Raw genomic sequence first — 26,996 nt, 5'->3', positions numbered from 1 at the left:
TATTTATAAACACTCAATAAACAAGCGAAGAGCCTGCCCGGGGCTCCTGGCACTTTCACACACCACCCATTCCACCCATTCTTGTTCCGAAGGTCTCACAGACGGCTGCAGCCGCTCCTGCTGCCGACCGGCGCCCCTGCGGCCGCAGGAGTGCAACCCCGCCGGGCGCAAGGCAGGCACCGCCGCCTGAGGTAAACCTCGAACGCGCAGCGCCCGCTCAGCCCGGCGCTCCCCGGCCCCGTACCTGCCTGCCCCCGCCAGCCCCGCCGCGGCCCGGCGCCCCTCTCTCAGCGCGGCGGGAGCGGCGGCGCGGACCGTCCACCCTCAGAGACCCCGCTGCGGCCGCCGGCGGCGTTGCGAAGGGGCGCGGGGGCTGCTGGGAGCTGTAGTTTTCCCGCCCTCCCGCCTCAGTGTTGCGGGACGGTCCGATGTGGGGCAAAGAACTACCCGGCCGGGAAGAAAGATGGCGGCGATTGTTTGCCGCCGTTGCCAGGCAATTCGTTCCTTCCCTCCTCGGGTTTTGAGCTCAAGAGCGGCTGCGAATCGCCCAGCCGGCGGTCACAGGCTCCGGTGGCGCCGGCTGCCACCAGCAGAGGCTTCCTGTCCCGAAGCGACCTCTCAGCGCAGCCCAAGGAGAAGACTACAAGTCCCGGCATCCCCCGCGCCACGGCGCTCTGCACGGTGCCCCCGGGTGCGCAGCGGGGCATGCTGGGGCACGTAGTCTCCTCGCCCCCTGCTCCCATTACGCAAATGAGCAGTGAGTGGGCGGGGCGAGTCCTCCGGGCTCCGCCCCCTGACCGCCATCCGATTGGTGGCGGGAGCGGGGAGGCAGAGCGTGGGCCCGGCTCCGCGCATGCCTGGAGAAGGGGAGGAGGAGGAGGCGGGGGGGGCGCCGCTGCCGGCCGCGCAATGTTTTGGGGGGTGTCAGCGGGGCGCGCAGCGCGCGGTGCCGGCGGCCGCTGTCTGCGCTGAGGGAGCGCGCCCCGCACCGGCTGCAGCGGGAGCGGCCGCGGCTGCTGCGACCCGTCGGAGCTCACCCGGCGAGGGGCAGCGCTTCGCTCCGGTCCCCCGAGCTGAGCGGCGCGGGCGGGGAGCCGGTAGCCCCCGTGGCAGCGGCAGGCGGCGGCGGCGGCGGGGTGGCAGCGGCCGCGGGGATGATGAACAGGTTCCGAAAGTGGCTCTACAAACCCAAGGTAAGTTGTGAGGAGTCGCCGGGTGGGCGCTGCCCGGCGGGACCTCAGCCGTCTCACCCCGGGTCACCCTCGCCCCGCTGGCCGGGGATGTCGAAGCGCGGATCCGGCGCGCAGCCGCGGGTCGTTTGGTACCGGTGCCTCGCCCGGGCGGGAGCCGCCGCGGAGCGGGGCTCGGTGCGGTTGTCTTTGGCCGGGTCGTGCTCGCCGCGGCCGGCGGCGGCTCCGCGGGGGTGTGCGAGGCAGCGGGGCGGGCACGCAGCTCGTACCGGTGTGCGCGGAGCGCTCGCCCGCTGCGGCGGGAGAGATGACAAAGCAGAGCGTGTGCCGTGCTGCGGGCTGGACCTCACCAGAGCACGGCCCGGGGGGCACGGCGGCACCCGGGAGCCTCCGGAGCGGCTGCGGAGCTGCCGGCGGGCAGCGGGGCGGCTGTTCCTCGCCCGGCTCTGGGCAGCCCTCCCCGGCTGTGCTGCTGGCGGCTGTCCCGGCGGGCTGAACCCGGAGACAGGCGGTTCGGGTGCCCCCGGTCTGCTGTTAATGTTGTCCCCCTGCACCTGGGAACTTCCTAACTTAAAAATGTAGTTGAATGGTGTTCGGTAGGTGCGTATTTTTCGCCCTTTTTCTTCTCGCTTTGAAATCCTTGGAAGGAATCCAAGAATCGGCTTGCTTTGTAATGAAATTATCATCCTGTGGCACGAGTTAAATAACAACTGTCTGGAGAGTGATCGTGTCTCACATGTGACGTTCAGCTCGTATATCAAGGGCATCACTCGTTTTGAACATCTACAGCATCCCTTTTTTTGCCCAGGCATTACAGCAGCCAGTTATTCACTTTATGAAGTATTTGGTTTAATTTTTGTCCCTGTCTGTTACTACTACCCATTTTTTCGTGTGTTTTAAGTTAAGTAGTAGTGTTAAGCCTTACTTCTGTAAGCCTCTCCTGCACACAGTGCTTTCTCCCGAATCACAGCCGGTATTGCTGATGTTTTGTGCGTTTTTTTGGTGTGTTTGTTTGAAGAAGTGCGGTGATACTGCAAAATAAAAGTTCAGATTATAGTGGATTTATGGGTTTTATATGTAGCCATAACCCTGGTGAGTGCTGTTGGAGAATACACACTTGTCTGATACTGCTGCTAATTAACTGATAGGAAAATAATGTAGAGATTAAGAAACTGAAAATACAGTAACAAATTACAGGTAGTTTTCAATGAACTTGGTTACGTGTTTGTGTTCTATTGTGTTCCTTAGTTGTTCTAAGGAACAACTAAGAGGGAAACTGTTAATGAACAAAAAGAAATATTGGTTTTCTTAATTGCGGGAGAAATCATTGCAAATACAGCTTTTGTCACTATTTTACTCAAAACTGAATAAATTTCATGTTAATGTCCTTTCTAATGGAAATTTCATCTTTTTATGGTAAAATTCACTTGTTCATATACTGTTCCTTTTTCTCTGCTGCATGTTCAGCATCCAGGCTCTGAGTCAAACAGTGTATACATCTATTTCTCGTGGACTTCTCTGTGATAAAGGAACTCTCCAAGCCTGTCGCATGGCACTGGGCCTCACAAATCAATAGCATCTAATGCAGCTAGATTAAAACCAGCACTGTGTCCTTCTTATTGTATATTTATACTTTGCAAATAGTTTTTTGTTAGTTTCAGTAGCTTACTACGTCATTTTCATACATGTATTTAGAATGGGCTACTGATGAATAGTAATAGTGTGTGTTCCTTCAGAAACAAGCATTTTTCCTGATGTGCCTGTTGGATTGGTATGGATAATATAATTAAATACATAGAAGTTTGACTAGCACTTTTTTGGCAGATAGTAAGATGGACGAGCTCCCATTTAGAGACTGTACCTTTCCTGGTTATATACCACCTGCTTTCCTGTTTCAAGGAACCTGTAGAATTAGTGGGTTTCACAGTCTATTTTGAAATAGATTTGAATATAATGTGTATTGAAGATGACTTTTCTGAATTTTTATGGTATTTATTCTGGTGGGGGCTATCATCACTAGTGACTTACGGGGCTTAGTTATAATCCTCCATTAGGTACTATGGATGCTTGATACATTTTATCAGTTAGATTTTACTACTGCCAATGATGCTGAAGGCTTCTTCTGAAGTATTCCAAATCCTGCTGCTGTATAATAGAATTTCTGCATGGCAGCAGATTTTGATTATACTGGGCATTTGGCCTGTGGCTTTGATTGCCAGAGGTACTTCTGAAGGCAGGGGGGGATGACATCAGAGTGCAGCAAATACAGAGTACAGCTTAATGTTTGAGCTTAATCCTAGGGGAACTATTTCATAATTCCTCCTAAAGAAAAAAATCCAACCCCAAAATATGTAAATTAATTCAGGTTAATCTTTGTAAATGGGGGAGATGAGGAAGTGAAATTGAACTATCAGAATAATCATCAAGTTACTGTAAGATGCAGGGATCTGCATCCAGGCAGAGATACTTACTTGGTAACTGCTGCATCTCTGAACGTACCAAGGAGGGGAGAGAGAATGTGGGTGTAGGAAGTGGAAGTCTTGACTAATGTTACGAGCATGTCACAAGAGCAGCAGGATTTCCATAGATCCCTGTGCAGTCAGTGCTCTTCCTGTCCAGCCCTATTCTCCAGGTATGCTTATGTACTGGATTTTAATAAACAGCATCAAGTGCCGATGGTAGAGGTAACCAGAGAATGAAATAAATAGCAGTGATGCTGTGTAGCTGCTAGGAGGCAGACTTTGAACTGATGTATTGGAGATGGAGCAGGGACGAGACTGTTTCCAGCCTCCTGTGCCACATCGATTATTACTTAGTTTTGAAAGTGTTGTCTGTAAGATCTGTTTTCCTTTTGGAGACTGCAGATTCAGTTCATTAAGTTTTCTGAGGGAGGCTGGTGTTTGCTTTTGAACCATGAGAAAATGCAGAGGAGTGATTTGATGCAATAGTGTTGTTGAAATGCAGCATACTGGAACAATAGTTACTCTGTGTGATGACCTCTGGACACTGGAGGCTGAGACAAAAGGTGACCCCTTCTAAGTTAAAATATTTATCTGTCTGCAAAGATATAATAGAAATATCTCCTGTCACTTCAGGGAATTTATCTTGTACCTTCTGCTACTGGAGCATTCCACAGGTGTCAGGTCAGAACCTGCTCCCAGGCAGATCTGAGCATCCAGTAGAAATACAGAACTGGACTGTTTTTCCGGAGGTTTGAAATGCATTTGATATCCAGAGTATTCAGAATAATTCGTGTGAATGTTGCTGCTTAAATCTAGAGACCAGCTTGAAATAAAAACTGGGTAAGTAGCTCAGCTCTTCTGAATTGAGCTCGAGTTTATTGATAGTTTGAAAGAACTGTCTCATGTTTGACAGGGGGGAAAAAAAAGCCTGTCTCTGACCACAACTTCGTGATGTTTTATATCTGTTTAACAGAACAGACTGAAACCTCTTCAGTGTATGTTTATTTTTAACATTTTTAGTGGTTTAAAAATACTGCTTATTTTGTGTTTACATCTGTGAAGCTGAATAAATCTTTACCTAGGAAACAAAAGCTGAGGAATATGTTTTGGTTTGGGTGTTTTTGTGTTGTTTTTATTTACATGGGACCTTACCTTTTTTAGGTAATTATCAGTTGTGCGTTCACTAACCTGATTTTTGCACCTTTTTTTTGCATAGTAAAAGAATGTGAACTTCTTGCAGTGAATGTTGAAGAATTTGTTCTGTAATCCACACAAAATTCATAGTCATTGGAAGTAAATATATTGCTTTGTGAATGCTTTGTCCCAGTTAAATGATGCTCCAAAGGCTTGCATAAACTTGGAGGTTTTTTTCTTTAACACCCCTCTGCTCTAAGACTGACCACGGTGGAGTAAAGTGTCTAACCCCCATGGGGATGTGAAGACAGGTTATGGAAATGGCCCCAAGTACTGCCTGGGAGTGAATGCTTATGAGAAGTAGGTACTCAGCAGACCTGTTTCACATGCTTCAGAGGGTATGCATCTTCTCCCCTTGGAGTGCTTAGAGATGCTGGGAGTTGCAGTTGCTGCCTTCCTGGGTATTTGTTTTGAAACAGTTTTCATTGGTTTATTTTTTAAATCCAGTAATTACTTTCTGCAGCTGGATTAGGAGATACCTCAAGCCAGGAGGTTTTCCTTGCCTGTTAACATGCTTCTGCAATGGTCAGAAATAACATTTAGGGATAAGTGGAGTGGCAGGTACCTGGAGAGGCACTGTGTTTGTGCACAGTGCCTTTCTCTAATTCTTTTAAGGGTCATCTTGCATTTTACAAAAGCAAGCCATAATAATTTTTAATAAAAATTATTAAAAATAATAATAATACTATTTTTTACTAATGGTAGTTGTTAAAGGCCTTTGAACAAAGGGACAGGTATGCTAATTTAAAAAGAGGCTTAAACCAAGAAATAGTAAAAGGACATCTTGGAAGAAGATCTCATGCAAGTAAGAGAGAGCATTCCTAGGGGATCAAGAGCAAGCCTCTAAAGTAGAAAAATGAGAACCAGTGGCAAAAAATAAATAACCAAATGACCTCCAGGAGCTTCTGCATTACTTTGCACAAGAAGTGTTTCTAAAAAGAAAAACCAAGTCCTAGGTGAGGTGAGTAAACGTGAAAAGTTGCATATAAAGTCATCTTTCTCGGCAGCATTGTTGGCATTGCTTAGTGGCAGAGCTGACTCAAAAGATGGAAATAGTCAAAACTTGTTTCTTCTCTTCCTTTAAATAAAAAAGTGTTTGTGGGAATATTTGTAGGAAAAAATTGTTTGCAAGTAGAAAAGAAGGAAGGAGTCTTGAAAGATTAATAGAATTTTGAACCTTAGGAGAATGGAAGATGGTAAAAAGATTACACAGTCAACTATTTGCTTAACGTACTGTAAAGAGCATTTTCAAAGTTGGGTCAGTAAAATGAGATGCAGGAAGAGGGAGAATTATTTTAAGCAGTGTTTTGATGGATGGAGATGGTCAGAAATGAAAAAGGAGGAAGCTAAATGAAGTGGCCAAGCAACTATCGAGACTAGTTTTGGGGGAGTGAATGAAAAAGGAAGGATGATTTTACAGTGATAGGTAGAAAACAGCATCTTATTTTAGCTATGATCTCCAAATCTTGAAAGTGAAGAATTTCTTCCTCAAAAAAGAGAACTAGAGCGAGTTCAGGGTTGGAAAAAATGTCTTGGACAAAACTATTTGAATGAGGAGTGACAGAAGAGGGTAATGCTATTTGTAGCATAAAGCTTCTTTTTTACTGGTGCCATACAGAGATCAAAGCCTTTGGGCACAGCAGTTTGTGAACAAAAGTTGTTATTTAATGCAATATTTATATTAACATCTAATGATTTTCAGACAGAAGAATGAGGAGTTTTTCTTATTTGTGGAAACAGCAGTTACTGAAGATTGTGGAGATCTTCACTATTTTCATGGTCAGCTCTTTGATCTCAGTTATCGGCTTAATTATTCTTGTTGCTGGTGTCTGGTCAGAGGCTGCAGCTATTGAACACATTAATCAGCATTATTGGTAACAATCCTGAGGAAGGCAACTTGTAAGTCTATTCTATGGTTCTAAGTCACCATACGTTATTCAGTTTGAGTTTTGCACGCTGAACTGCTTCATTTAGAAGCACCATCTAGTGGTTTGAACACAAGTGTGGAAACTAATAATTCTTCGCTGTTCTGGCTCTGCAGCTGACTGAAGACCATTACCTGCAGTCATGTTGTTTCTTAGCGTTGATTTTACCTGTATCTGAAGAAGGGAAGTGAGAAACTATTGCAGTTGTCTATAGCAGAATTGCTCAGCTGTTCTTAATTATTCTGATTTGAGAGAAACACATACACCTTGTGAACTTATTTTTGATGTTGATTGCTGTGAGCGGAGTCATAGTATATCAGATCACAGGTCCGTCTAGCCTGGTGTGATGTCTGGTGGTTAGCTCTTTCTCTGTGTCCTATAACACATGCCGAGGGGAAAAAGATGAGATGAATAGAAACTGATATTTCCCCTGGGCTTTGTTTTAAGCTTATGGTAGTCTACAGTGTAGGAGTTTGCTGAGCTGCAGATTGTACCCTTATAATTCAATAGCTTGTGAACATTCTTTCTCAAAATGTCTAATCAGTTTCAATTCACTTATACTTCTGATCTCCATAATGATGGCTTCTCAGTGCTTAAAGCTGAGTTTCATTCTAGTGAGGTAAGCATTTTCTTTATAAACTTTTTCAAGCAGCCATTGGTGTGACCTAATACATCTCTTGTCCTCTAGACTATCTTCTGTTCTTTCTCTTGGAAACGTGAATGTTTAGATTCTGTTCCTCTCTTCCCCCATTTGGTGGTACTTAGCAGAATTCAGAAAACAATACTTTTTTTAAGATCACAATTAATTCTTCCTAGGTTATTTTAGAAGAATGACCAAAAAAAAAAAAAAAACCAACCAAAAAAACCCACAAAAAAAATACCCTTAGCATTGGACCACTGGGGGTATTTCCTTACTGAGCTAACTGAAAAATGAACAGTGCAAATAATCTTGACATGCTTCATTTAACTGCTTTAATAGTTATGATGATCTACTTTCCTGGTGGTTGTGCCAGCAACGTTCATTTAAATGAATTCAGTAAAGCTATTTTTAAATAATGATGTTAGAAATAAGTTAATTGCAGGCTGAGTATGTTTGTTTGGCTCATGTTTGAAGAGTGACCAACCTTTGTAGTGCATGAAGAAAGAGCAAGTTTCTCCAGCTTCTGGAGAAGCTCTTTTTTACTAAAGGATGCTGCTAAATTGGAGTCTCTTTTACCTGTTTCAATCTGAGTCTGTTTTCATCATGAAAGTACAAAGTATCCCAACTCCTCATTGTATCTAAAATTCCAAGCTGGGGACCCTTGATATAATGGCCATGATGCCCCCTGCTTGCACTCAGGAAGTGAACTGCTGCATTCCATGCTAGCTGAAGCTGTTGAATCCTACAAACTTGAGCTATCCCTAAGTCAGCTAAAGCAGAGCACTTAACTGAGGGCTGGTGGGTAGCTCAGTGTAATAGGATATGGTTTTCCTTTAAGGCAGTATCAGCTGCCTGCTATTTGAAAACAGGTGAGTGACATATAAGTTGTAATGCATTTCGTAGAGGTCTAGATTTAGGATATGGGAAAGAGTTTTGGGGAGATAAATAACTTAAAGGTACAGCCTTTCTGTCTCAGTATACCTTGTTGCCATAACTGGAAGGTCTTGCTCATATTTACTTATTTTGATGATGAGGGTCAGACTTATTACGTCTTGTCTGTGTGTTTCTGTTCTGCTCTGCAGGCTGTAGAGTTTTCCTTCTCTCTAGTAGTCGGTGACTTTTTTTTGTGTTACTTCCTCCAGCCTGGCAATTCTTGGTCTTTTTGATCCTATCAGTGGTGGTTCTTATTCTGATTCTTCTGCATTCACCACCTTGTCCTCCCGGGGTGAATGCGTGAAAGGAAAGCAAATGGCGGAAAAGGACACCGAAGGGGGGAGACAAGTGAAGAAGATAGAGTGGAAGAAAATGCCTTACATAAAAATGAAAGAAAAAATCGTTTGAGGGTATTAGTCTCCTACTATTTAAAAACATCTGCTCTTTATTTTCAAATGGGACACAGGTCAGTTTAAATTGGGTGATATTTATGCTGGAATGTGTTAATTCCTGCCATCGACTGGCTCTTTGATCTCTGAGAATTATAGGTGGTTGAAGCTAAACTAACCGGATGCTCAGCGTGTTCTGCATTTCTGCTTTGCATTCTTCTAATTCTCACCTTCCTTGTAAACCTTTCAACGTAGGAAATGTTTCCTGACGTTCTGAAGTTCATCAGATGTTCAAACCCCCACTTTATCCACATTATTGTTTCCTGCCATGAAAGGAAGTGAGCATGAAAGTAGTCTTGTATGTTTGACTCTAAAAGGTTTTTGGATGTTTGTCAGCTAGGAATCTTTCCTAGGAATGGTATAGGCTCTCATATCAGTGCCTCTTTCTCTACTTCTGTAAGCACCAATTTCCTGGTGGAAATCTCGCCTTGCTGTGTTAGTCCAGTTACTGGACTTTGTGTGCTCTTACCATATGAATGATAACATATCAGCATGCTTCCTGTAATACCCTCCAAATCCTCTCAAAGCACGGTCTGCTTTTACTTTATTTTCAAGATTCATATATATATAGAGAGAGAGTGCCTGCACTACTGAACATATTATTTAATGTTCTTTTAAAGTATTCTTTTATAAAGCTGGACCAGTACACCCAATCTAATTGACAGCCTTACAAAAATACCTTGATGCAATTAATGTGATGTCATTTTATGGTGCAAAATGGATGGAAGAATATTGTAGAATAAAGAAAGGTTAATATGATGTAAGGAGCAGGAAAAAAAAAATGTAAAAGGACACCAAAAATCTCATCTCGAACCCATAATTTATTTTTGCTTTGTATTTTAAAGAATCTTGCAGGTCCTCACTGAGGCGTGTGAGATGAAGTGGAAATGGTAACTAGGTTTTCCTTTGTCCCTTGGCGATAACTGGTGCATGTTCAACCTTAAAAATGGTGGTTGCATGGTTACGTGAGTATAGATCTGTGAGGACACGTAGTGCCATGGGTGAAATGTATTGCATTTTTTGCAGGTGTGTGCATAGGCTCCGTTGGGTGGTTGTAAAGAGGATTGGAAAGTGTTGTGTTGTGGGGTGTTTTTGTGTGTGTTTCTATTCGACATGTATGCTTCTGGTGATGAGTTTGGCCATATCTGGAAGTCTGTTTTGAAGACTATAGATAGCAGAGGGTTCTTTCACTTCATAGCTGTCTTAAAATTTTTGTATAAAAGTGAGCATAAGCATGTTATGTCATGATCAGCAGCAAATCGTTGGAAGAGAGCAGTTTATTTGATGTGCCTTATGTTAAAAAGTGCATATTGTTTACTGGCAGGTGTTCACTGGTGTAACTGTTGATTTGGTTGATATTTTCTTTATATTGAAGTGATTATTGAGCATTTTCTTCAGAACTGATGTATTTATGCTGGAGAATCTGGTTTCAGATTCAGATTTCAGATGGAGGGGTGTTGGAGGCATTTCATGGAAGGGCATTTTTGTAGTTTAACTGTATTTTGATTTTTTTTTTTTTTTTTGCTAATTGTTTTGTCTAAGCAATGAATTGAGTGCATTTGAAGAAGATAAATTATATCCAGAGCAAATAAATTTCGGTAAGACTGGCTTTTGATTTTGTGGGGTTTTATTTGTGGGTTTTGTAGTTCTTGGGGTTTTTAATATTTTTTTTTAATTAGGCTATATTATACCTCTCTGCATGCAAAAGTTTTGTTTACTGCTTGCAATTTGTTTCCTGAACAAAAACATTACTTCCTCCTAGATTTGTTTGGGGGGTTTGTATATCATTGCAGACTTGCTACAAATTATTTTTTTTTGGCATCTTGATTTCAGTCAGAATACTTGACAAATACTATACCTGAAAGTAGTGGTGACAGTAGGAAGACAGGTACTGAAGTAGAAAGGCAGTAAGCTTTTTTGTCTCCACTTCTCTCACTAGAAGAGGTAAGGAGGCAAGGCTTGTTATTGGGCATTTGTCTTTATTTTGGAGCATATATTCCTTGAGACTTTTTGTCTGGTTATTTTTAAAGAGCTATTTTCTCGATTAATCAGCCACAGTATTTCCTTCGACAGTTAGTTCCTTCAAAAAAGCTTTAGCCTTAGGTTGTATCTGGTTTTTGAGTTGGTTTCTTCTTTCACTACTGAACTCTGAGAATTACTGTTTGGCACTTTCATAGTAGACAGTGATGGGTACAGTTGATAACAAGAAATCAGTAAGCTAATATGAAAATAACCATAGCTCTGAATTTTAAAATGTTTTTAGATATTGAACCGAGATGCAACTTTTTCAAAAATAAATGCGTATTTAAAAAGCCATGACATACTTCTGAGTATGAAATACTGAAAGTTTTTTACTCTACATTAGAAATGTTCTGTTAACTTCTTGATATATTTATGTGTGTATCAATCTATGTGTACAGATATACACCCACATATATAACCTAACTGTATGTTAGTACGTAGTATATTAACAAATCATGTACTATGTATTAACAAATAAAGGTAGGTGAATTGAAGGTTCCTAGTTGCTTTTGTTTCCTACATGTAACAGAGGTAGTCCATTGTTTAAATTGACCTAACTCCATCAGTGCTTAATAAGCTTTTTGATTAGTCTAGAAAAATATGTATCTGATAGATATTTATTAATGCTTTTTGAAAAAAAAAAAAAAAATAAACTGTGTAAGACTGTCAGAAATAATACTTAATGAGTGCTCCTGAAGAGTTAATAGGTGGCAGCCTTTTTCCTGGAAACATTAGTTGTAACATAAGAAAGCTAAGCACCCTTTTTGCTTAAGCCCGGAATCATTTGTTATCAGTCAGGTCAAGCAATGAAATGCTGTGAGGTTGGTTTGAGCTCTTTTTGTAGTTATTTCTCTCCCTTTCTCTCTTGCTGTGTGTGTGTATATATATATTTATCTGTGTTGTGTGTGGTCCAAAACTTGTGTATCATCTGTGCATCTTTCAAATACAAATAGTTATCCTTCCTAGCTTTCAAATGGGGGACTGTGGCATGAAGGTGAGATGAAATTATTCAGTGCCCTTAAATGTAACCCAATAGCTAAACTAACTGGAAGAGCTTAATTTGGGAGTTTCTGAACCATTTTATTTCTTATTCACAGCTTCTCCCCGGCCACTACTTTATATGAGATTATTTTTCAGTTTAGGTTATCATGCAATAACATTTTCAGATGAAGCAGTGGACCAGATTGTATGTACTTTGCTATTCGAATATTGGAGTGAAACTTACTGTTGCCATATGTTAAGATTCACTGTCCAACTCTTGCTTACAAATGAGAACATATGGGAGATAGGTAATGGTGATTTTCAACTGTTAGTCATGTTGAAACCAACGCCGCACTAACCATGCCTCCAGTCGAGTCTGTCTGTCTCATCTCCCCCTTGTGGTACCTTCACTGGTGTATATTGACATGCAAAGCTTTTGAAGGGAATAAAAAAGTATTTTCTTCTACTGAAGGCTGTTGTGATTGGGAGAGTGGAAAGTGTCCTCCAGGTCAATAGCTGTCTGTGAGTCCCAAGTGCAAAGTACAGAAAATCCATTTTATTGAGGTGGGGTATTTTGCTTACAGATGTTTCATCTTGTTCAGTTTGTGTAAATTTAAATTGATGATGTGATAAATGCCACATAATAAAATAGGAATTAGAAGTTTCCCTTAAATGTGTCTCTTAAATCACAGTGGCATCTGTGATGTATATAGTGTTTACAGTGTTTGATAGAAGTTTTATCAGTAATTACTAAACTTAACCTTTGAACCTGTTTGCTGCAAACTCTTGTGATAGAATATGAGTCTGTTTTAGTTACTCCATATCACAACTCTGGTTACTTAACTTTGTTACCATATATTGTTTATGACTCCCTTCTTTTACTACTTATTAGGTAACTCTACTATTATAATAACCTAAATCTTCTATAAAGTAAGATATGGTGAAGTATATTAGTGCAGCAGTGACCCCTTCAGAGCAGAGAAAGATGTATTCACTTTTCTCCAGTGGTAACAACATATCACTCCTATCGAGAATCTTTTTCCATTCTCCTTGTGAATTTTAAGTCAACCAAGACAGTGCAGAAAGTGCAGAAATGCTCAGCTTACAGCCATGTGCTCCTGTCCTAAATCCCCCCTGTTAGTATTGGACAGTGTGGCTATGTTTTGCATTGGATCAGCTTTCAAACACTGGTGGAAACCTGCTTTCTTTGTTTATATAATTTAGCAGTTTTCAGCTTAACTGGGGAGAGGGGCTGCATGAACTCCTGTTTTGCTGTCAGTATAGTCTTTATATTACCTTGTACCAATGATGGATTTTTATCTTCAGCGTCTCTAGAGCTTGTGTCTTATGTTGTATTCATAATATGAACACTGGTAAAATGAAACCCTAATCCAAATTGCACCTATTCTATTGCTCTTTCTTTTGCATGAAACATGGTAGTTGCTGTAATCCAAAGAGCAGTTGAAAACCCAGGTGAAGTCATGTGGGACCGAGAGTTGGACTTCTGATTCGATTCTTTACCATAAAACAGGCTCACCCAAAGGTATTTTTAGGTGACATTAAGGTGCAGACCTTGTATAAAATGTTAATGCAAGTAATCTTGGAGTTACAAAGGCACAGATAGTATTTGCTGGAAGCAAAATTCTGCAGAAGTAGTGAGACAAGGCAGTGAGCCATGTAAAGGGCAGGGGTTTCATTCTTGGACTACCTGATGCTTTGAGCTAGCTGTTCTTTCTAGAAAGAATTGTGCAGGTATTTAGTTAATGCTCTATTGTGTGCTCTGTTTCAAGTTCAATATATATAAATTGTCAAACCTAGAACTTGCTAATTTGGGGCTTGGAGCCAGTAAAGTGGAGGATCAGCTAATTACACTATTGGAACATATTAATTTCAAAGCCTTTAAAAGCCTTCTCTCTTTTCATCAGCTGGCTCAGAATTAATATATTTAAATGGCAGTTGTGGTGGGTTGGCCCTGGCTAGAAGCCAGGTGCCCACCAAAGCTGTTCTATCACTCCCCCTCCTCAGCTGGACAGGGGAGAGAAAATACAGTGAAAGGCTGGTGAGTCGAGATAAGGACAGGGAGAGAGATTGCTCACCCCTCGACCCTCCCTTCTTCCCAGGCTTAACTTCGCTACTTCCTTCCTAGAGGCACAGGGAACTGGGAATTGGGGTTGTGGTCAGTTCATCCCATGTTGTTTCTGCTGCTCCTTCCTCCTCAGGGCAGGACTCCTTACACTCTTCCCCTGGTCTAGTGTGGGGTGCCTCCCATAGGAGACAGTTCTTTACGTGCTGCTCCAACGTGAGTCCTTTCCAGGGGAATCTGACACTTGAAGCACCTCCTGCCCTCCTTCTGCACTGACCTGGGTGTCTGCAGAGCTGTTTCTCTTGCATATTCTCACTCCTCTCTCTGGCTGCAGTTACCATCATGCAGCAACTTATTTTCCCCCTTTTAATATGTTATCCCAGAGGTGCTGCCATCATCGCTGATGGGCTCAGCCTTGGCCAGCAGCGGGTACGTCTTGCAGCCGGCTGGTATTGGCTCTGTGGGACATAGGGGAAGCTTTGGCAGCTTCTCACAAAAGCGCCCCATGTAGCCCCCCTCACCACCAAAACCTTGCCACACAAACCCAACGCATTGTCAGATAATGTAACATTTTTCACTGTGTGCTTGTTGGAATGAGATTGAAGAACTGTAAGTAAGGGGAGAAGTACGCATTCTTGTTAAGTTTAGTTTTAGCTGAAGTTGTATTTTTTTATGTACACTGATTACTTGAAAGCCAACAAATAAAACTTCTGCGCTGCTCAGTAGAAAAGTAAGATCTGGGATACACAAATAGAGGCACTTTTATTTTGGGAACTCCTCTCCCCATCCAGAGTAAAGCACTATCTGCAGAAGTCTCTGCAGGTCACTGCATTCTGCACTGGGAGAGGTTCAGTGTGGCGTTGGGTGGTCACAAAAAGAGCTAAAAGCATTGCTGCTCTTAAAGCACCATAAGTTTCTTCTAGGGAGGCTATTTACTTAAGCAACTCTGGAGTAATATGGATGATGATACTTCAGTGTGTTTCCGTACCTATGTGTTCACTTCCCCGTTTCTAGTCCATTAGATCCGTGTGGAGCAATAGGGCATTTCACATCTTAGGCGCAGGAAATGCGCCTAAGTGCTGCCTTCCCAAATGTTATTCCCACTCAGAACACTTTCTGTTGGTGGGGTGAAAAGACTTTTGTGCAATTTGTATCACCTTTCTCTCTGGATAAAACAAGGTGTTGGGTGAACTCTAACCTGCCTTCAAAATTATTTCCAAATTTTAATTACTTCTGAATCAGTGAAGGATTTGCTGAGGAATGTGGGGATTGAATAGAAACTGTCTGTAAGCAGTGTTGGAGCACCCTCTGCAGCCTCATAATAATATTTAAATGAGCTTTGTACATTTCTGGTGATAGAGTATGAATATCCAAAAAGGAAAAATAAGTATCCAGGTGCTCTACAGGCCCATCAAAATACAATGGTAGATCCTTAGGGAAAACAATCAGACCTTTTGTATCTATTATCCTACTGTACCTCTCCTGAAAAGAAAACTCTCAGGAGTTACTGTAAGTTCACTGAAGTTCAAGCTGAAAAATAAAGAATAGCACGTCCAGTAGGAATTGTGTGAGAATTAGTTCTGTACGATAGGCAAATGATAATGCTACTTAATAAACTGGGGAGAAAAACTGAAGAAGTATTCCCCTTTGTAACTGCCAGTTTATTGCCTTCTGATCATGAGTTTCCAGGATTTGATTACCTAGGAGTCATCCGGGGGCTCCATGTTCAGCCACATACTAATCACTGGTGTCGTGCTGGGACACTGGTTCAGGTCAGGTTGGGAAACTGTGTGGCCAGTTTTATTTCTAATGCTGCAGGCTGTTTGTGAACATCTGGGTTACCTCTCATCTGCTGATAAAATCTGACCTTCCTTAATTTATGAGCCACAGCAGGTTGCAGAACAGTGTGTTGTGGGCAAGGCTGCACAACTGAGCCATAAACAGCTTGTGATTTGTTTTCATAGGTGAATGCCGTTCTTGATGTACCATGGTAATTCTTTTTAATATGTCAAGCCTTCTTTGTGTTTCTTCAATGTCTTTAAGGGATTAATTCAAAATACTGTAATGATAACTAGCGAGACTGATGAAGCACATGGAAGTTTCCTCTGCTGTGTCCTTGTAGAAGTGCGTAGCTTTGGGTGATGCTATTGATTGTATCATAGCTTTATGTATACCATAGATGGATTTGCAGCTGTGCAAAAATCACAGAATTGTAGAAAGGATGAGAGGTTGGAAGGGATCTGTCCTGTCCATCCCCCTCAGTTGCTCAGGACCATGTCTGGTCATGTTTGGAATGTGTCCAAGGATGGAGACTCCCCAACCTCCCTGGGCAACCTCTGCCAGTGCTCAGTCACCCTTACATTAAAAAAGTGTTTCCTGATGTTCAGATGGGATTTCCTATATTTCAATTTGTATCCATTACCTCTTTTGCTCTCACTGGGTATCACTAAGACAAGTCTGCCTCAGTCGTCTTTGCACTCTCACATCAGATATTTATTCGCATTGATAACATCTGCTCTGAGCCTTCTCTTTGCCATGCTGAGCTCTTCTGGTTCTGTCTGTCTTAGTATGACAAGTATTCTGAGGCCTGAATCATCTTTGTGGCCATTTGCTGGACTCTTTCCAGTATGTTCATGCCTGTCTTTTACTAGGAAGTTCAGAACTGGACCCAGCACTCCAGATGTCTCACTAGTGCTGACTGGAAAGGAAGGATCACCTCCCTTGACTTGCTGGAAACACACTACCTACTGCAACTAGATATTCAGGGATGCAGGACAAGGGTTCGGAAATGGGATTACTCTTCTGACAATAGCATGTCATTAAAGCTTATCAGTGAAATTGAGTCTATTCTAAATGAATGCTTCCACGGCTATGGATTCATTAACTTCTTATAAAGCACAACTAAAACCCTTGCATTCTTCCATATTGAGTGAGATTGCCTCAGGCCAAAAGCAGAAAATGAATGAAGATCTGAGGGAGACCCTAAATACACATGAAGTAACCAAAGCTATTGAATGAGATGGTAAAATTAATGTATTTTATTTTTCTTTTAAGAAAGTGTCAAAATAAAAACTAAGGGGTTTTTTTAATCCTTTTTGAGGAAGGACAAGTTTTGACAGGTAACTTTTCATATTCACTGGCTGATATTTGATTATTGGACCACACACCTTGCAAAAGGGTTAATTCTGTTTCATTCTAAGCCTTGCCAGATTTCTGTGTGGGTGCATGGTGTAAGAGTTTTTTGATGATGAGCATGAGGAATCATCAGTTTTGGTGGGGAAAATTCCTCTGGGAAAACAGCTGGGTTTTTTTTACACAGAAGCTTTGACTCTGGATACTTTGACTATAGCTACATTTGCTGATTTAGTTTGTGGTCTGCTTTGGCTTCTAAAATACCTATTGTGGCATACTGAAAGGTTTCGTTTTCAAGGGAAGTTGGATAGGCTTTAGGCTATTCTTGGAAAAGTCTCTAAAGAGGAAGTTTTCCTTGAAGAGAAAGTTATGGTTTGCTTTCTACAATGAAAGTAGCTGAAGTCCAGGGTGGAGCTATTTATTCTTATGTATTATGGTAGTAGAAGTTTCCAGAAGGTACCCATAAGTTAATGAAGAAAGAACACAAGTGTTCAGCCTTTTTGTAGGTAGTTCCTTTGGAGACATTTACATGTGAGGAGAGCCTGAGGCAGGGCTGCTGCAACCTCTGCCAGGCTCCTGTTTAATGTCAGTGTGCTGCTGCCAGTGAGCACACCTTATTTTCTAAAACCATAAAGCTATAGAACAAAACTATGTTGACGTTTTCTGTCTCTTCCATTTGCAAACAGTCTGAGAGTATTTGCAATTATGTAGGCTTTACAAGGGTTGCAGAGAAGGCGAAACATAGCCTCCTTTTCCTAAGGGAAGAGGTATTGCAAAGCTACTCAAAAGCTAACTTTAGCCTAGTGAAGCTAGTCTGCTTCCCACATCAAGGAAGTGAAAGACACTTCTGTGGGAGACAGTCTGTAGCATCTGTAGTTAGTTTTTCCTGTGACTTGCCACCTATAAGAGCTCTTCTCTCCCATTCCCTGCTGACTCCTGAGCAGGGCAAGTCATATTCCTGCAAGTCTAGTTTCAGTGAATATTCCTCTTGGAGTTCCTGAAGTGAGCTGAGGAATTGGCTCTCAGCATTTGAAGTAGTATTATTTTCTCCATAAGAGGTACTTTTGAGTTTTGCACATAAAATAATTGTTTTATTTAAAAATTTTAGAGACATCAGAGAATGGATATGTATCAAAGCAATAATTTTAAGAGTTTGTGTATGCTATATGGGATTCCTTCAGTTTCTGACCTTTCCTAAAATCATGTTGTTCTGTGAGAAGAAAACTCAAATAAGCCTGAAAGACAGTAGAGGACATTCACAATACTGATCATAAAATCACAGAATGGTTTGGGTTGGAAAGGACCTTAAAGCTCATGCAGTTCCAACCCCGTGCTATGGGCAGAGACACCTTCCACTAGAGCAGGTTGCTCCAAGCCCCGTCCAATCTGGCCTTGAACACTGCCAGGGATGGGGCAGCCACAGCTTCTCTGGCCAACCTGTGCCAGTGTCTCACCGTTAAATCTTGTTATCTTAGTCTGTTTTTCTCTTCTGACTTAGTCCTTTGTCTCATGAGAACAGCATCAGGTACCGTGAAACTTTGTTTTAAAAGTGTTATGGCTTCCAACAATAAAAATAAAAGATTTGCTAGAAGAGCTTTCTCAGTAAGTTTTTCCATAGCTCGGTTTATGTTTGAGTGCTTTCATACTGCTTTTGTAAACAGTTTTTGTTGGTGCCTGGTCTAGTAAAAGGTGCCTATGGCAGAGAGGGTTGGAACTAGATCATCTTTGAAGTCCCTTCCAACACAAACCATTCTATGTTAAACAGGACTGCACCAACTGGCATCCAACTAGAATGCACCGCTGACCATCACCCTCTGGACCCAGCTGCTGTCAGCTTTCAATCCGCTTCTCTGTCTGCTCATCCAGGCCACTTATCAACAGCTTATGAGGCTCTTACAGGAGATAGTGTCAAAGGCCTTACTGGAGTCCAGGCAGACAACATTCACTGCTGTCCCCTTGCCGATCAAGCTGGTCACTTCAACTGCAGGAGTTCATCGAGTGGGTTTAAGCATTACTTTCCCTTGGTGGATCATGCTGATTACTCCTGGTGATTTTTCTTGGTGTTCATATGCCTGGAAATGGTTTTCCAGGGTTTTGTTTGGCTTCTCTTGGGGTTTCTATTCCTTAATAGCTTCATTTCCATAGCCTGTGTCAGTTTGGCTAAAGCTAGCAAGGGTCCACCAGTCTGCACCACTTACCTTTATGGTCATCATCTGCATAGGTGAATTTCACATAAAAGTGCCTTTTATACATGGCCAGCTCAAGACTCCTGCACAATTTAGGCCCTTTTCTAAAAACGAAGTGAGCTGAACTTGTTTCGATTCAGTATTTTACAGCGCTTTGCATTTATGTATTTAACTTGTAAACCTTGAGGGTAAAGTAACCACTGTGGGGAATAAATCACATTATGCAGAGTGGCTGGATTAGACCCTGTTGTATCCTCATTGCCTCACTCTTCTGAACATCAACAATGTTTGAGTTTTAACTGATATTTCTGGCAGCTTTTTCTAGATAATTGGCAAGCTCGGGCAAAAGGTCTTCTGAGAATGGGACACAACTTGAGTTTCAACTTGAATTGACAACATGACATGGCAGAGACCTCAATTTGTCATATGTAAAATGCTGAAGTTTGCCTCAGATCTGAACTGGTCTGATTACAGAGTGCTAATCCCAAATTTGAATACCTGTGGGTGCTGCTTCATTTCTGCTTTTCCCTTCAATAAATTTAGGGTAAAATGTAGTTTCCTTTTTTTTGATTTAGGAATGTCTTTTTATCTATCCTATTCATAAATTCAATTTTCTCCTGAACTGCTTTAAAATGATCAGATCAGCCTTTTCAATAAATTAAATTTCTTAGGAATCATGGCTTACTCTTTTCTTCCAACAAGACTAGATGTGCCATATTGCAGCACTAAATTGTGATAAATTAATAAATACGTATTTAGTCTGATTATTATCTTAGTCCTCTTCCAAATCAACAGGAACTCTGTATTTTACTTTACTGGTGGTAAAACTTCATGCCCAGCTTTTTAGGAGGGTATTACCTAGCTAAGACTTTGAGACAGATACATGTTTGTTTTTTCCTCTGACCAAACTTTCTCCAATATGACGAGAAAAAGATAAGTAACAGAACACAATGCCTGGAAATGTAATTATTTATCTTTTCGTTTATTTGGCTATAGGCATGCCTAGTTATTGTTTTCTTTCTTTAAAAATAAATAAATACAATTGTATGCTTGACCTGCCTGGGGACTGAGCTGTTAGTAGCTTTTCCATCCCTTACGTGGCATCCCTCACACAGCTCGGAGTAGGAGCTTTGGTGCATCCAAGTGAAGTATTTTCAATTTAGCGCTTCCACAGCATCAGCTGCAGTTGCTGTGATGTGCAGAAACAGATTCTCCAAACTCTGGCAGTGAGGTCGAACAGCTTCAGCTATTCTCAAAGGTCTTTTCTAACAGTTGCCCATGTATATCTCCCTAAGTAATTAGTCTCCAATATAGTAATTAATTTTAAAAAGCACTTAGTACACAAACTGGATGCACATTTTAAGTGGAGGTGACTCTGTGTGTATGTGTTGACAACCAGACATGAAACACTTTTGAACTAGTTCAGCAGGAAATGATACTTCTAATCAAATATTCTCACTGTTCCCTTACTATCTGTAGTATGTCATTGCTAGCTGAAAAGCACTGTTGCCTGTCACCAGTTGTCTGAACAAATTTTTCTACAAAGAAACTTTCATAACTAGATGATCTTAAGGTCCTTTCCAACCTAATCATTCTATGATAACTTATAAAACTGAAACATTTGGATGTCTAACAACAGTAATTTGCATGTTCTGTTTCTTAACATATAAAAAAATGCAAAAATGGTTTCTAATTGCAACATTTCAATTTTAATATGGGTTTTAACTTACTAGAAATATTGAAAGAAACTATATACATCCAAATGTGCACAAGGGAACCAGGTAACTTTTGGAAACATGGCTGAAAATGTACTCTTAAACCACTTTTTCCAGCCTTATAATTTAGCATTTTAAGTGCAGATTTTAGTAGGCTTTAGGAATGTGTTTTAATTGTTTTAATACAGGTATACTACAACAGGTAGAAACTTGAATGTCACTTTTGCATTTTAGCAGCAGAAGCCTGTTACTAGGCACTATAAACCAACATAGAGTTTTAAAACAACCTTGATGAGAATCAGTTAAGTGGGGGGGGAAGGGGAGTGTTCTCAGTTTTGCTTTCTTTGAAGTGTTTCCAGCAACTTGAATATCTTCATGAAGCTGCTTTTGCCTGGAGTTAGTACAGGTAGCAAAGACTGCAGGGAGCTGGGTACAGGTTTTTCTGTTGCCTGTGAGTCTTTACAAGGCTTGGTGTGTGTATTATCTGTTTTAATACTATATATTCACAGGTATAGAGATAGTTGTGGGTGAGAACTGAATAAGCAGAATAACCTAGCAAATCATAATCAGTATATACTTCGTTGCTTAAACTGTGTGTAAAAGAATTGGGTAAATTAAGGTTTGTAGATGTCTAAACTTAGGATGAAACTGATTTCTACTAATACCTTCTGGAATTATTCTTCCTCTCTGAAATGTTTAGCTGAGCAGCAGATGGAGATAAAGAGTACTCATAAATTGTCTCTTTCTTTTCTATTTTTTCCTCTGTCTGTTTAAATAAGCAGCACATGTTTATAGCTGGCTAGAATCTCTGTACTGATACATGCACAGAGTTAAAGGCCGCTTGCTGACAAAGTCAGGCTATGTGGATGTATTTTTGTATGTTACCTTCTCATCCTACATGATTGGGTTTTTATAGTCAAAGTAAAGAAATCAAAACATCAACATTCCACTGTCCCAAATCCTTCAATTGCAATGTCTTTTCTCCCTCATTGTTCTCCTTTGGAAAAATAAAATGTAAGTTTGTTGGTATCTCCTGAGTCTTCTAACCAAGCTCTACAGAGCTTCATTATAGGCCTGACTGGGCCCCAAACCCCGAAACTTGTTGCCCCTACAGATATGTGAGATCACAAATGACTAAAATGGGACTTTATTCTCTGATATTTGAGGGACCACAGTGGCCTGGAATTTTGAAGTATGCAGACACTGTAACTTGTAGCAAATGTGGTGATAGACAGTTGATCCATCCATCTTGCCACTTCAAAGTGACTTGGTCACGGCGAGGTCTGTCATGTGAAATACATGTAATAAGCAAAAGCTGCTAATACTTGGTTCTGTCCCCTGAATGCCAGTGGTTTCTTGCTGGCATTGCAGGTTTTTTAATCTTCTATTTAAACAGTTAGCATCTACTGTTGAAATACGCACTGGTTTGTGCTAATTACTAAATGGGTTTTTGTTGCTGTTGGTACCTGCAGGTGGGCAATCTCTCTGAAATCTAGCTGGAAATGCTACAAGAGGGTCTGGCATCAACAGCTTTTCCTGCCTAGACATAATATAGAGTCATAGAATGGCCTGGGTTAGAAGGGACCTTAAAGCTCATCCAGTTCCAACCTCTTCCCATGGGCAGGGACACCTTCCACTAAACCAGGTTGCTCCAAGCCCCATCCAATGGAGCATCCCCAGCTTCTCGGGGCAACCTGTGCCAGTGCCTCACCACCCTCCTGGTAAAGAACTTTATCCTAATGTCTAATTGAAATCTACCTTCTGTCAAATTAGACATTAGGAAAAAATTCTTTACTATGAGTCTAATTACTATGTAAATACTAGAAGGGTTGAAAGGATTTGTAGCTTCTCTTTAAAGGTAGAGTGTGTTCTTCAACATGAGGTCTTTTGTACTATTTTGTTTTCTCTAGGAAAGAGCTAAAGCAAGTGCTGTGGTATGGTTTAAAACACTACCGAATTTGTACATGGATTAGAAACCAGAAATTCTTGAACACTGGTCTTGGGTTTCGTAACAGATTTCACTGTTTCTGGGTGAGTCACACAAAATCTCCTTTATGGAGATGGTGATAAAGCACTGTTGGGAAGATAGTTTACTAAAAACCCAAACCAGAAGAGTTGGTTGGAATTCTCTCCTTGTTCTGAAAGTTTCTGTTGAGAAACATAACCCAAGAAGCAAGATCTCCCTTTCTTAAATATCTACTAATGAATAGGGGGGAATCCTACCACTGTGTAAAACTGATACAAAAAAATTTTACAGAATAGTTTCAACAGGAAAAGAAAATTGAGACATGTGGGCACATTTTTTTTTTTTTTTTCCCTAATGCTTTCTGACTTTGTTCTTTTTGGTATTCTCTGTAATTAGTAATTAATGCTTCTGGCTGTTGATGTTGCACAAAAAAAGTTGATATTATTAAATTAGAACCACTGAAAACTTTCACAGCATTATCAAAGGCATTATTCTTCGAACTGGTTGAATTTCATCTTAGGCATTTGCTTTGAGGGGTCAAACCCACACAGAACTTATTCAAAGGCGTGTGTATTTTACTTTGATAGCAAAGAAAATTATTACAGTATTCTCATTCACAGTTCCATTTCCCTCTGGTTTGAAGGTCAGATGATTTTTATGTGATCTTTTTGTGGAGCACATTCAGAACCTGATGATTAGTTGCAATTTAGTAATGGGCTGTATTTTTTTTGCACAGTTTACAGGAGCTGTGTATGCAGCATGAAACAGCCTGTAGGGATTTGTATTTCAAAGCACTTAATGGAGCTCCTGTTTGAGCCTGTGCTTAGAACTGCCTCATGTGTGACTGACCAACTTCTAGGATAGTTTCAGATATCTTTAAGACTTTACCAAATCTCTATTTGGGAAATGTCGAAGTTACTATTTTACATAAAATGTGTATTTCCTTTCTTAATTTTGATTTTAATCTAGAAAGTTGTTTCTTACTTCAACATTCAAAAGTTGACAATAAATGTAGAAATTGGCAGAAAAATGTGACATGTGAAAGTTCAAATTAGTTTATATTTACTAAGCTGTTCTATGCTTTCAAAGGAGCAAATCACCTAATCAAAATGTGGTGAGGAGAGAAGGAAGGGGGAAATAAAGCAAGCAAATTCAAAGTACTGTGGCTATCTGGGAAGTCAAAGCAAGTGGTTATGAGATTTATTATATTTTCCCAGTGTTCTGAGCAATTTTCTTCTTAAATCCTTCTTTTTTTTGGTTTGAGGTTTTTTGCATTTGGTAGTCTGAGGAATATATGAACAAAATAAAGCTTTGTGCAGGATTTATTGTGGTAGTTTCGCTGCCAAGAAAACTATGGTTAATATGTCTGATTTGAAGATTATTTTGACTAATTATGTCTCCTTTTATGTATCTTTTTTTTTTCCCAAAAAAAACTTTTTTTTTTTAATTAGAGGAAAACAGAGATTTTTGATGCAACTTAAATTCTTTACTGTTCTAGTTAGTAACTCTGTGGTGAAACTACTGCAGTTAAATCATTGGCTACATGGTAAAAAGTTGCAAGGGTCTGGAGTGCTTTACAAAATAAGCCATGGGCTATTTTGGATCTTAAACTTCTATGAACAATTTCAAATATTACAATAAATATGGACTCAACATAATTTCACTAAAGAATTTGTAATGTATTTGGTGACAACTGTTTCAGTGTATCATTGTTTTCCTGTCTAGAAATAGGCAAATGGTTTTAGTTGGCTGCACTGTATAATTTGACTTCATATAACTGTATTTAGTTTTTCAGGAGGGATGACATTTTTTGTACCTAAATGTGATACTTCCGTGACAAAAAAAATGAAGTTTGAATCCTACTATTTGAAATAACACTGTTTAAGACAGTGTCTGAAACTGTAGGTAGGAATTCAGTATGAAAATTCTGACTTTTTTTGCTTGTCTTACCCATCTTACTTTCTGTCATACTTCATAAAACCTTAGTTGTATTGCAGTTGCCTTGCAGTGATACTTCAACAGGCAAGTGATGAATTAAGAACAAATAGTGTGATCAGTAAAAGAAAGAAATCCTTGTGCGATGTAAGGGGATACTGCTCTGTATTTAAAGCTTAAATAAGCCTTTTAGGCTCTTTATGGAGGAACAGAAACTGAACAGTGTTTCAAAACTGATAAAATGTAAAGTGATTATGAGAGAAATCGTTCTCTTAGTTATTTAAAACAAAAAACAAAACCACAAAACAAACCAGCAATCACTCAAATACAAATGACTGCTGTCACACTTGGTTTGTGGCTCAAAGGTGCGTTACTGTGAATTCTGTTTTAGATGAAGCTTTTAGAATGGACTAAATAAGAAATTGTCATTATAACTAATACAGTTACTTTTGCGTAAAGAATTTTTCTCTTGCTCTTTTGAAATGTTTCTCGTGCATAGTTTCTTGTATTTATAGTGTAGCAATGACTTAAAAAACCAAACCAAAACAAGCAACCCATGGGTGTGACTACTGCGAGGAGTTGCAGCTGTTGTCTCCCTGGCTGTGGCAGAATATAGTTGGTAACTATTTCGAGTCATAGATGCAAAGAAAGCATCATTTGAAACTAGAGGATTGTATCCTGGGAGTAAGGCAGGAAACTGAATTTTGTTTCGCTTCGTCAGCACTAGAAGTGCTGTGCACTGGTGAGGTGCACTGGCACTGCACAGCTCTCGCTTGGACCATGATTATCCATGCTTAGGGTGAATCAGTTCATAAAAATGAATCAGCAAATGGTTCTTCAGAGAAATGCTCTCTGCAAAAGATTACTTGAAATAACTGTAGAGAACCTGCATTTGTTATGGACAGCATTAGTCCTAACTTTCTGCTGTCATCCGTGGCACTGCAAACTAGCACATAATATGACTGAGCAATTAAACCCAAGCCTTGCAGGAAGATACAATCATTCATTTGCAGTAACTATGATCTACTGTTTTCATGTTGTGAAGAGAATATTTTGCTTCATTCAGCAGTAGCATAAAGGCTTGTATTGGTTTATGTGGCAAGGTGTTGGTAGCAGGGGTGCTACATGCGTGGCTCTGTGAGAAGTTGCTAGAAGCTTCCCAATGTGGCCAATGCCAGCTAGTTCCAAGATGGACCCACCGCTGGCCAAGGCTGAGTTCATCAGCAATGCTGATGGTCGTTGCTGAGTGATCTCTCTCTGTCCTAATCTCAACCTTCTGTAGATTTTCTTTCCCTTGTCCAGTTGAAGATGGGAAGTGACACAGCGGCTTTGGCGGGCATCTGGCATCCAGCCAGGGCCAACCAACCACAGGGTTTTTAAGTAACTTCTTAGTTCTGAAGTAAGTTGTCGTGGTTTGAGCCCAGCCGGTAACTCAGAACCACGCAGCCGCTCGCTCACTCCCCCCGCTTCTTCCTCCCCCCGCTCTCAGAGGGATGGGGAGGAGAATCGGAAGAATGTAACTCCCACGGGTTGAGATAAGAGCAGTCCCGCAACTAAGGTATACTACAAACCACTACTGCTACCACCAATGATAATAATGATTAGTGAAATAACAAGGGGAGAGGATACAATTGCTCACCACCCGCCAACCGATACCCAGCCCGACCCGAGCAGTGATCTGGGCCTTCCGGGTAACTCCCCCCGGTTTATATACTGGGCATGACGTGCTGTGGTATGGAATACCCCTTTGGCCAGTTTGGGTCAGGTGTCCTGTCTCTGCTTCCTCCCGGCTTCCCCTCCTCCCTGGCAAAGCATGAGACTGAGAAAGTCCTTGGTTGGAATAAACATTACTTAGCAACAACTAAAAACATCAGTGTTATCAGCGTTGTTCCCAGGCTGAAAGTTAAAAAACACAGCACTGCACCAGCTACTAAGAAGGAGAAAAATGACTGCTATAGCTGAACCCAGGACATAAGTCTTGACACTATGTTAAATTTCTTATTTCAAACATTTTGAACCATCAAAATTTTTCTGGTACTGTGTTCTGTGCTTTCAGAGTTTGACAAATTTGATAGACTTGTCTTCAAAAGAAACCTTGGAATCAGCGCAACAGAAATAGACCTGTTATCTGCCTGTTGGAGGGTATCATGTATAACGAGTTTGCAAGGGTAGCCTAAAAGAAT

General features: G+C 41.0%; 2 protein-coding genes across 7 annotated transcripts in view; one reads left to right on the top strand and one right to left on the bottom strand.

The window, feature by feature from the left end:
- Positions 1 to 573, bottom strand: part of CFAP99 (cilia and flagella associated protein 99) — a 52,489-nt gene extending 51,916 nt beyond the window's left edge. The window contains exon 1 of the mRNA XM_030491356.1: positions 245 to 573. The gene's annotated coding sequence lies outside the window, so the exon portion shown is untranslated. The remainder of the gene's footprint in view (positions 1 to 244) is intronic.
- A 306-nt stretch (positions 574 to 879) lies between these two features.
- The window catches only part of ZFYVE28 (zinc finger FYVE-type containing 28), a 149,816-nt gene continuing 123,699 nt past the window's right edge, over positions 880 to 26,996 (top strand). For all 6 annotated transcript variants that reach the window (XM_030491353.1, XM_030491352.1, XM_030491351.1 and 3 more), the window contains exon 1: positions 880 to 1,193. In XM_030491353.1, the coding sequence (XP_030347213.1) occupies positions 1,155 to 1,193 (39 nt within the window). In that variant the 5' untranslated portion in view covers positions 880 to 1,154. The remainder of the gene's footprint in view (positions 1,194 to 26,996) is intronic.

Source organism: Strigops habroptila, chromosome 7 (genome assembly GCF_004027225.2).
Source record: "Strigops habroptila isolate Jane chromosome 7, bStrHab1.2.pri, whole genome shotgun sequence".
NCBI classification, from domain to species: Eukaryota; Metazoa; Chordata; class Aves; order Psittaciformes; family Psittacidae; genus Strigops; species Strigops habroptila.
Note: the sequence above shows the minus strand (reverse complement) of the source record. Positions and strands in the feature narration are given on the sequence as shown.